At 43.8% G+C, this 10,905-nt stretch overlaps 2 protein-coding genes across 2 annotated transcripts; both read right to left on the bottom strand.

Annotated features, from left to right (window-relative positions):
* Positions 1 to 6,197: 6,197 nt before the first annotated feature.
* LOC128298114 (chymotrypsin-1-like) lies at positions 6,198 to 7,168 on the bottom strand. Its single transcript, XM_053033852.1, has 4 exons — positions 7,105 to 7,168; positions 6,632 to 7,032; positions 6,411 to 6,560; positions 6,198 to 6,335 (listed from the first exon to the last, which is right to left on the bottom strand). The coding sequence occupies exons 1-4, from the start codon at positions 7,166 to 7,168 to the stop codon at positions 6,198 to 6,200; spliced, it is 753 nt and encodes a 250-aa protein (XP_052889812.1).
* A 325-nt stretch (positions 7,169 to 7,493) lies between these two features.
* Positions 7,494 to 8,350, bottom strand: LOC128305461 (chymotrypsin-2-like). The gene is made up of 2 exons (XM_053042915.1): positions 8,293 to 8,350; positions 7,494 to 8,212 (listed from the first exon to the last, which is right to left on the bottom strand). The coding sequence occupies exons 1-2, from the start codon at positions 8,348 to 8,350 to the stop codon at positions 7,494 to 7,496; spliced, it is 777 nt and encodes a 258-aa protein (XP_052898875.1).
* Between the last annotated feature and the right edge of the window lie 2,555 nt (positions 8,351 to 10,905).

The raw sequence follows: 10,905 nt of genomic DNA, 5'->3' as shown, positions 1-10,905 counted from the left end.
CCCTCCTGACGCGTATCTTTATCAGATCTATTCAAGAGGGTTCCTTCCCATCTATCTGGAAATGTTCATGGCTGATCCCTATTCACAAAAAGGGTGACCACTCCTTATGTTCCAATTACCGCGGTATTTCATTGCTTTGCTCCCCATCAAAGGTCCTGGAATCCACAATACATTCCTTCATTCTTCCTGTAGTTATCCCCCACCTATCTCCTAATCAACATGGTTTTATCCCCAAACGTACTACATCCTCCAACCTTATGTGTCTTGTATCCACTGCCTTTGATAATATGGTTTCCGGCCGCCAGACCGACGTAGTCTACACGGATTTCAAAGCGGCCTTCGACAGTCTTCCGCTTGATCTCCTGGTGGCCAAACTCGAAAAGCTTGGCTTCGGTGATCGACTACTGGCCTGGTTGGAATCATATCTCAACGGCAGATCGTATAGAGTTAAGGTGTTGTCCTGATTCTCTAACTCCTTTTCAGGAGTCCCTCAAGGGAGTGTCCTCAGTCCTCTCTTATTTTTGTTATTTGTTAACGACTGTGTGTACTCTCTCCCTCCCAATGGTCATCTGCTCTACGCGGACGACCTCAAAATTTTCCTTCCTGTGAAATGACGTCCACATTATTATCATCATCAATTGCAGCTATATTTGTGAATTAATTTATTTAATAAAGTTTAGCTAAAAATGTAAAAGATTTCCCGTATTTCTCTAGCAACCGATTCGCTGGCCACCTAGAGAAAGTAGTGGAAAACAACGGTGGCCATATCGAATAATATAAAATTGAATGGTTGTACAAACGTGTCCATTAACTAATTTTATGTTTTTCTTCACTTAATCACGAAAAAAAGATCTTATAAGGTGGTTTACAGATTTTCGCATCTTTTTATGGGCCACACTGTAGTTCGTTCTCTCTTCGCTCGCACCATTTCAAAGTAACTCAATTTTTCACTCAGCACAATAAAATGGCGCGGTCTGATGGTGTGTTGGTAGTGGCGTCGGTCTTCACACGAACGGACCGGACCAAAAACCCATCCGTAATAATGATTGATAATCTGACTACGTGCTAAAAATAAGTCGATACGGCCTGGCAGTTCTAATGAAAATAAAAGAAAATAATTTAAAACATTTTCATAATCTTAATTTTAAACAGCTCAACAGCCGTTTGGGTGCCTGGCACTCATTCTCGCAATGTTCATTCTCTCACGACAGCGGTGATGGAAATGGTTCTCGCACAACGGCTGCGCTTTCTCCACAGCTGTTTTCGGACGGGAATAAAAACGCGCTATGCAACATTTTTTTTATTTTATTTTAAGCATATTTTCTAGTACATCAATAGTAATTTTTGATTTATTTATCAGAAGAAACGCAGTTACTATAAATACCGCATACACACACACTCTTCACTGCACTTTGTATCTGCTCTTTAAAGCGGATGTTTGAACACGCAGTGAACCTGGGAGTTGCAGGGTAAAAATTGCTCCCTGGGGTGTTTATTTCGTGTAATAATGTGTTTTAGTTCCAAAGAATCAATTTAACCTTCGTAATTTTAATCGACTCTGCACAGTTACACTTACAGAACCCCATTTTCCTCTAATCATTTCAAGTGTTAACGTGTTGTTGACAAAACAATGCAGTACAAAGTGAAATTATCGACTGGAAAGTTCGCCAAAACCTGGCCGCGAAAGGCCAATTTGTCCGTCCTATGTTTTATGCAGCAATGCCTACCTACCCACATACTACGCCACGCGGCAAAATCAATCTCGCGACACGGACGCCACAGACTTTCGCGAAAGAAAGAAGATCTGGAACAAAGAACGGAAAATAATACAAAAAAAAACGACACGGGGCCGGAATATTCTCATATTGCAAAAGTTGATCCACCAACCACTGTGGGCTGATTGCAAAAGCTCGGTACTCGGTTCTTTCTGGTTCGCATCGGAACGAGGGGAACACAAACAACGGGGCAAGTCGCAAAGGAAGCGGCAAGGGGAAAAAACTGATTAAGCAACTGTGAAGTACTAACCAAGTGAGCTCGAACACTCCACTCCAGGGGGGTGTCTTGTCCGAAAGGGAGGGTAAACTTTTACCGTTTTTACAATTGACTCTCTTTTGCGATCTCGTTCCATTTTTCGTAAAACACTTTCCCTACCTTAATCGTACCAAAACGCACGCATCAATGCATAGCCGTTCCGAGTGTGCAAATCGCACTCCCTCCATTTTGTTTCGTTTGCATCGGAAGCTGGGAAAGCTGGGACCCCCACACGCACACACACACACTCAGAGTAGCCTATTGGCCGTCAAGCTGCTCGCATCAGGTTAAACTTTCAACGCACACAACACTCGGGCAATACTTACTTTTAAAGCGGTTTATTCTGTGAAAACTTCCCTCATAACGTCTCGAACGTTTCGTGCCACTCCTCACGTGGTGATCCAGCGGCATGCTGGGAACTTCGTCAAAAATTAAACCACCGCCAGCGTGCGAATCACGGATGGTTTGCCGAATATTCACTGATCTTTTTATTGACATGCCTACTCGCCGCCAAACTCCCAATCATTCGGCCACGAGTCCGTCACCTTTCACCGTTCACCTTCATGCCCTTGGCGATCGCATTTCTCCCTGTGTACTTAGAAACTCGTTACCGGCTCGTAAAAATTCCGCTTATTTCAACTACGCACAGACATGACCGGGACCGACGTTTGAACTCGAACGGTCGAGAGGATTAATTTTAGGATGATGGTCCCACGTACAACCCAACGGCGGTCCGGCCGTGGGAAAATTACCGTGCAGGCGGTACCCCGGACTAAACAGTGCACTGTGCAAAGGGATTCCGTAAAAACAACCCCGAAAAATTACCTTTTTCACTGCAGATTGGGTATCCTGCCCGAGTTTCGAATTGACTCTCATCATTAACCGACGACAACGACATCGGTGTGTGGGTGTCCGTTTTTTACCCAAACCCTCCCCGAAGTACCCCGATGGGGCCAGTTCCCATTCGCCATTCGATGGATTGAACTGTGCAAACAGGATCGTTTTGTTTTGTAATTTGTATCGCTTCAATTCGTACGTGGTTGCCGGACAGGAGCTACGGGCGGCGGTGATGTGGAGCGGGTGGCAATTGGCAATTGGACGTCATCGTCGTTTTCCCAATGTCGTTGTCAGCGAGGTCCAATTTCACTCTCACACAACATCATCGACCAGCCGTCTAATGTCGGCGCTGCTTACCGATGAAATTGGATTCTGGTTTCGATTGACCTCCCTCAACGCCAGCCCTTCCTTCAGACCACCCTTTAATTTCCACCATTGCACGCTCGACGAGTAGATGGTTTGCAACAGCGTCTAAATGTCACCGAAATTGGATTATCTAATTCTTGCTGCCCGGTCTGATCGACCGTACCGTTCCGGGTCGTGCTGTCCGAAGAAGTGCATCGATTTTTATGCATCTTCGTTACCATTACCGGCTCGCTGTAATTTGCCCTGTTCCCTGCTTGCGAAAATGATTTAATGGCGTGGGTTCAATGATACCTGAGACCGATTGCCCTCGGTGTTCGGTGCATCAAATGGAATGGAACGTGTGGAACGTGAATCAAAAACACTCACGGACAAGGGTAATTCAATTTTGACTTTGAAATTAATCGCTTTAGAATGAAACCATTTCGGACCGGTGTATCGATGTAAAGGGCTTTACATTTCAACGAGCTACCTTTCCGCTTTCATTGTATGGAAAAGAGGTTTAACTACTTAATTCTCTTACTGTAGATCTTTCCGCTATTTTTATAAATTTTCTATTCTATAAGTACAGAGCATATTGTCCATTATGGTTTTATATCTAAAAATTTTAAGTAAATTTAGTTTGACATTGTAGTTTACGAAAAGATTTTGTGCATACCCGTGGAAAAATGCCTCAGCACCAAATGCGGAAGAAGCCTCATTGTTTCATAATGAGACCGATGATGTTCCGCAGAGAGTAATATATCAGAAACTTTCAAAATTTCAAAAAGAAATACATGATTTTTAAGCGATCTTCTCAAGTGCCTTTATATAATAGTTGAAGTTGATTGAAATGAATATGCCTAAAATTAATGGTTTCAATTTTATTATCTGAAAGTTTGAAAACAATCAGTTAACTATATGTGGAACACCCTGTAATAAGCGCTAGTCCGTAATAATTTTTACAAATAAAAATACAAATCAAATTTACAGGACACATTGAAATTTTATTCAGTGTTACATAAACTGCAGAACTCCGGTGATATACCTAAGATCGTTGAACTCTGAACCACATGACAATAAGGCAAGAGTACCCGTGAAGCGAGTCAAGCAGCCGATGCAACCGCACTAAACCACTCCTCGACCTGATCCGAACCCTGCCGATGCGCTGATGTGCGTAGTACTCCATGCGGGGTCGTGTGTGCGTAGCACCCTTGCTGTTGCGCACTGCTGCGTCGTCCTTCCTGGTTGTCCTCGCTGCTGCTGCCGCTTCGTGTCTTCCGTCTGCTGCTGCTGCTGTTGTTCAGAATCCACCCGTCCGTGGCCGCCACTCTCGGGTGGGTCCTAGCTCCTGCTGCTGCTCTGGTTACTCGTCGCTACCGCTGCTGCTTCTGTTTTCCGTTGTCCTGGTGTTGTTGGTGGCTGGCGTTGCCAGCGCTCCATGATGATACCATTTCCTTATATGAACAAACATATCTGGCGTTTGCACTGGACTGGTGGACTTCAAAAATCATCAGTAAAATTTGTAACCTTCATTCATAACTGGTACATAACTAAAACTGCGCAAAAACACAGGCTATTGTATTAACTTGTAGAAAGTATTTTTATATATCCAGCATCAGGCGCAGCGATCGAATGAGGTTCACATGATCGATATTCTGGCATAGGAAACTCCACTGCATATTGAAAACTCACTTTTGAACATCACATCGATCATATAAAGCCAAAAGTAAACCAAAATGAACTACTGGTGAGCCCCTGATAGGTAAATAAGTCTCTGGTATTTATTAAACCGAACAGACCTGGTTATACTTAATCGTATCAGATGATAATTTAACAGCGTCTTTAGTGTCCGGAACACTTCATGGGTTAATTCTGATCGTTTATGTTGGGTTTTATAGTGTATAATGTTCGAGAAAAATTGGAACAAAAGACGGGGCATCCCTAATTTCATTTATATTAATTCTATATTAATGAAAAAGTGTGATAAAATGATAAAAAAATAAATTTTTAATAAACTTTGACGACAATAAAAGGCACAACAATTTTAAGCCAAAATGAATTTTTGTTCTAGCGATATCTTGAGTTCTGAAGATGGCCAATTGAAAATAAACTACTAGAACCCGTAATGACTCATTCCTAAAAGGACAACAAAGTTTTATGCCATTTGGATTAAGATTTCATACCCTAGGGAGGCTTTTGATCGGTTCCTTGATGATGATTAATGAAGATGAAATTATTCTCTGACAATTAAATGCAGCACAAACTTTTTCTTTTCTGACACAATAACCTCATGAGGTCTATGCTGGAAGCCGATCCCTTCACTTAACACCAATGTTTCCATAGTTAGTACAACCTAACCTGTTTTATCAAAATTCTTAAATATTTAAAAACATAGAGTGAATACCTGTAGGGAACATATAAAAAAAAACAAACTTATTACCAAATTGCATTTATATTTGTAATAAAAAGTAGCTATTATAATCTAGCCAGGCAGTTTTGTTTTAAACAAATTTTATTAAAATAAAACTTAAATAATCGGTTTTCACACGACAGGACCGAAAACAGAAAAACCGAAAACCCCATCCGGACTAAACTCCCATAGCATGGAATTGAATATAACTGGTAAAAGTAAGTCGATACGGCCGTAAAAAAACACTTAAATAACATCTTCTGATAAAATTAAAATAAGCTTTTTCATTTGCACGACTTTTTTCAGTTCTTCAATTCACAAAGAGTAAATAAACAACAAATAGCAAATATTTAAATCGATGTGTTACTTCTTGACCTAAAGAAAAACGCACATACCATTCACCAAAATATGCCTTCATATCATTACAATCGCAGTTTTATCGCCGCATTCCACTAGTTCGTGCTTTATCAATCAGCCATACAATACAGATAGTGTAGATTTAAATGCTTGTTTTATTAACCGTTTCATTTGGCACAGCACAGGTAATCGATTCACAGCCCCATCTTATCGCCGTTTAGATGAAGTTAAGAATCCAGCTACGAACCGACGAGATACGGACAAACACGTCCGGTCGACCGGTGGCACACGGAATGCCCCACGAAACCACACCGATGGCATAGTTGTCTAGAACGAGTGCACCACCCTCATCGCCCTGCAAAACAATGTCAACATCGAACATCGATTAAAAGCATTACTCACACAGCTTCTTTGTAACACGATTCCGTACCCCACAGATGCCCTGTCCTTCGCGGGTCAGCGTGCACAGCGAGGATGGTCCGATGCGCCAACCGTCAGCTCCCATGAAGTTGGCACAATCCTCGTTGCTGAGTGTGTTAACGTTCAAAAACTGTAGCGCATTGGTGTTACCTCCGTTTGCCTGCAATGCAATGAAATTAGCTCACAACAACAGCACACTTTGGATGCTGACACGCTATAAACCCAACGTACCGCAGAAGCTCCCCATCCGAAGACACGAGCCCGTACAGCAACTCCAATCACCTCGGCAGACAGTGGCAGTGGTTGAACCGAATTAGTCAAAATGATTGGAAGAGCAGTCTGGAACAGGGCGACATCATGCTCGAGCGTGTTGACGTTGAAGCTGGGATGGGTTATGATCTGGATGCCATAGAACGGTACGGCCGCCGTATTGAGGAACCGAGTGCCGGTGACAGCCATCGTGGTCGTCGCCAAACGACCCGCCAAACAGTTGGCCGACGAAAGAACGAACCGGTTGCTCAACAGCGTGCCACCGCAAAGGTGCATATTGATCGAGTTCCTCAGCGAAACCATCCATGGTGCATCTCCCGCGACGGTATCAATTCCTCCCACGATGCGTCGATTAGGTCCAGCTGAGCAAAATAAAAGGGTGGATATGTCTATCAACGAAACAAAACACTGACAAACGCTCTATTGGAAGTTACCGAGTGCGGAAGCAGTCACCAGCAGGGCGGCCAACACCAACACAGCCTGTTGTACCCGAGCCATTCTATATTGCGAAGAAATAAAGGGATACTGAAAGGGAGCTACCTCTAGTAGCAGTATTTTATGGACCCGTGCCATTGGCTATCAGCGATATAGACCCCCAACCGCTATCGAAAGATTAGCTTAAGCACCATCATCATTAGCAAGGCGATATCGAACCCGTCTGATGACGATAGCAATGGGATAACATGTATTAGTGATCGTGAACCTATACTTCATGGCATGATTCGGTACGATTCCCGTCGGAAGATAAGAGTTCGCATTATGTGTAATCCGCCAATGTAACAATCATTGTATTTATTTCGAATTGATGCGATGATATTCGTTCTTAGTACACGCCCGTAATTGCAGTGATCCAGGCGCGGAACGATGCAACGCGCACGTAGACATCCGGATAACCGACGGCACACGGAATGCCCCATGACACGAGACCAACCAGCTCGCCGTCGTTGACCAGCGGACCACCGGAGTCACCCATGCAGGTTCCCTGTGCGGTTCGACTGTAGGTGCAAAGATTGCTGCCAGTGACAACTCGATTCTGCAGACTGTGGAAGCGTTGCGTACAATCATCGTTGCTGATCGTGCGCAGCGCCACGAACTGCAGCACATCGGCCGGCTTCGCAACGTTGAGCGACGTCAAGCCCCATCCCGACGCAAGAACAGCCCGATTGGCGGGCGTGTACGTGCGGGCCATCTTCACCGGAAACACGGCCGTATTGAAGTGAATCGCTTTCTTGGTGCGAACTATCGCCACATCATTCTGCTGCGTCCACTCGTTAAAGTTGGGATGCACGATGAACTGCTGCACGTCGTAGTTGAAGCCACCGTGGGCGCTCGTAAGCGCACCAACAACGGCCGTCACCTCCGCCGGCTTACGCTTGATCAGGCAGTGTCCTGCCGTTAGGATCCAGTAGTCACCGATGATTGCACCACCGCAGAAGTGCTGGTAAGATGCTGTCAGCGATACTTGATACGGGAACTGGCCCGAGGCAGCATTCATACCACCGACAATACGCCCCTGCCATTCCGTTGAGCGTGGCGATGTGTCTGTAGGAAATGGAAAAGATTTCCTATGAATTTCACAACACCGACGAATTATCCGTTGGAAATTATTCTTGAAACTTTACCTTCAGCACTTGCCAGAACGGCACCACACAGCACTACAAACGCGACCAATCGATGCATCGTTCACTCCAGTACAATATGCTCGCAGGCTTCCAACAGCTTCACAGCCTACCTTAGGTTGGTATCAAACCGTAACTTGGAAGCATAGAACTTTCTACGCGCAATTTATAGCGACGCGTGTGGAGAAAACAAGCATACCGTACCAAGCATGTGGTCGCAAAACATCAACTTCAACATGGGATTGACAGTGTACAAGCGCGCCCGCGTTGGCCATAGTCGATAAGATGAATGTCCCGTCCCGCGCTATGCTTGCTGTATCTTGTCAGCGCACTGACAGCCGATTATGATTGATAGAAGCTCTGAGGCTGGCCAAAATGCAAGCGCAACCGGTTGATATCCAGATTGTTTGCAAAAAAATCATCCTCTGTGTTGAATGGCCCACATGTCTAGGAATGCGAAATATGTTTCGATTTTAAGCAAACACAGTTACTTTAGGTCGAATATATTCTACGGGTTTTTATATTAATGATAACTGAATCACGAACTTCAATTTAACCTCCATTTATTACAGTCTCTCTCCACGTATGGAACTTTACTTGGATACTCTGTGAACTATTGTAAGCGACTTGGATCTCTCACTATTGTAAGGAATTTCAAGTTCCATGTGTATGTTATGTGGAAATGAGTTTCTATAGTGTAGATACGCATTCTACTTGAAGAAGAGTTTTTTTTTAGTGCTCTCATTCTCTCTTTCGCTTTCCACATGGAAAACTCGTCAAGTGTCATGATCGATTTCGCAATCAAATTAGCAATCAAATCTACCAAAAAGAGAGAGCATGATGATTAGAAGGGTAGTTCGCAACAGAGTTCGCAAGCAGTTTCCATCTGTTGCGGAAACCTAGTAGCTCAGATTCGCAACAGAATGTTTCGTACGTGAAGAGATACAGGTAAGGATAGGTTTCAAGATGGTGACAATTCTTTAAAAATGGCATCTCATTTGGAAGAAGCATCCCGAAAATCAGATCCAGCCATGCCAAACCAAGACGTGAGGAGAACTCTCTAGTGGCACTCTGAGGAACACCATTTGAGTTGTCACTAATGGTGTCTATGTTGGCACTATACAAAACATATATTGTACTAATATAGGAATATGCCTATAAGATATGAACTCTGTCCAAAGCACTCTCCAACAGAAAACAACTTCACAGTCGTTTTGGAGTGGAATGTGCTTAAAAGAATTGCACACCGTGTAGTACGAAAATCTCTCTATTTATTTATTGAAAAACTGCCAGGCTGTATTGCTTACAACTGAACCGCCGCATTGGATCTGAGTTTTCAGATCCTATATGTTTGAAGACTCTGTACTGCAGTCTAGTTAGACCAATACTAGAGTTTGCGAACATAGTGTGGTCACCTTCCTCTTCCTCTTCCATCCTCAGATTTGAAAGAGTGCAAAAAGCGTTCAAACGTTTTGCACTTCGTAAAATCTTTGGCTTTGGTTTTCAGCTCCCCACTTATCCTGACCGCTTACACCTCCTTGGGTTTGACACGCTAGAGTTTTGCTTATTCAGGCTCAAGCAGCATTTACTGCCTCTGTCCTGCGAAACAAAGATGACGTGCCTCAATTTCTTTCCTTTATTAATTTGTTTGTCCCGTCCCGTTCTCTACGTTATTGTCCTTCTACATCTATTACCAAATCTCGTACGCAGTTTGGCAACAGTGATCCATTTCGCGAATGCTTACTCCTCTTCAATGATGGGGCCGATCTGTTCGATTTTAATTCCTCCTTTACTGCATTCGGGGCTCGTCTTTGATCCCATGCTTTCCCAAATCTTGTATTCCCTCGTTTTCTCCCAGAATCCTCACCCGCTTGCACTTCTTAGGTTTACTTTAGATTTTAAGTAACTATTTGTTAAACCCTACGTAGTAGACAAAATAAACGAAATTGCTTAGTCGTACCCACAAAACGTACACATCTTCATACACACAAGCGAGGTACAACATACCACACAAAGAAAAACATAAGGAAGACGGAGTCACACAGACAAACCATCACTTCGGCAAAATTCAAAAATTACCCTGAGGTAGGCTACATCGGAGCCCTCCAACAGATCTCGAATTGAGGTATCAGCGACTCTTCCTATACTCCGAACTGCGTTCAACAAAGAGGGTCTTGTAGCTTCGTATTCCATTCAGGATCATAGAAGATGAACAACATCGTGGAATCCGACACCGCAACCACATAACTTGGAGTCTATCTGTCTAAGCTTTTAGTCTACGCTGGAGATGTGCGCCCAATGCGAAATGGTTAGATCTAAGTCTAGACATCATTAGAACGAACGCTCACTAGAGATGCCAGAGAACCAAGGCTTCAAGGAAACACAAGGAGTGATGGAATACAAAAACCTCCCGAGCTCATCCATGTCCCACATACTCTGCCAACGTGCCATGCAGAGCGACTGTGGGGCACAAAGGTGTTCGTGAGGTAGGATGAGCCTATCAAAAAGAGCACCTTCCGAAGCGCCCCTTTTGGCCAATTGGTCTGCTTTTTCATTCCCTAGTATCCCCTTCAAACAAGGAGTCTTAGATTTTCAGTATTTCTTTCACAAAATAGT

This window comes from Anopheles moucheti, chromosome 2, assembly GCF_943734755.1.
Source record: "Anopheles moucheti chromosome 2, idAnoMoucSN_F20_07, whole genome shotgun sequence".
In the NCBI taxonomy this organism is placed as follows: Eukaryota; Metazoa; Arthropoda; class Insecta; order Diptera; family Culicidae; genus Anopheles; species Anopheles moucheti.
This window is presented reverse-complemented; position numbering and strand designations above follow the sequence as displayed.

What these genes read in the sequence shown, in the direction of transcription:
- LOC128298114 (XM_053033852.1), bottom strand. Translation starts at nt 7,168, where the DNA reads ATGGCTCGGGTACAACAGGCTGTGTTGGTGTTGGCCGCCCTGCTGGTG. An exon ending in GGTGACTGCTTCCGCACTCG is followed by an intron (nt 7,033 to 7,104) that starts GTAACTTCCAAT and finishes TATTTTGCTCAG; the next exon opens with CTGGACCTAATCGACGCATC. An exon ending in AAGGACAGGGCATCTGTGGG is followed by an intron (nt 6,336 to 6,410) that starts GTACGGAATCGT and finishes ATTGTTTTGCAG; the next exon opens with GGCGATGAGGGTGGTGCACT.
- LOC128305461 (XM_053042915.1), bottom strand. Translation starts at nt 8,350, where the DNA reads ATGCATCGATTGGTCGCGTTTGTAGTGCTGTGTGGTGCCGTTCTGGCA. An exon ending in CGTTCTGGCAAGTGCTGAAG is followed by an intron (nt 8,213 to 8,292) that starts GTAAAGTTTCAA and finishes CATTTCCTACAG; the next exon opens with ACACATCGCCACGCTCAACG.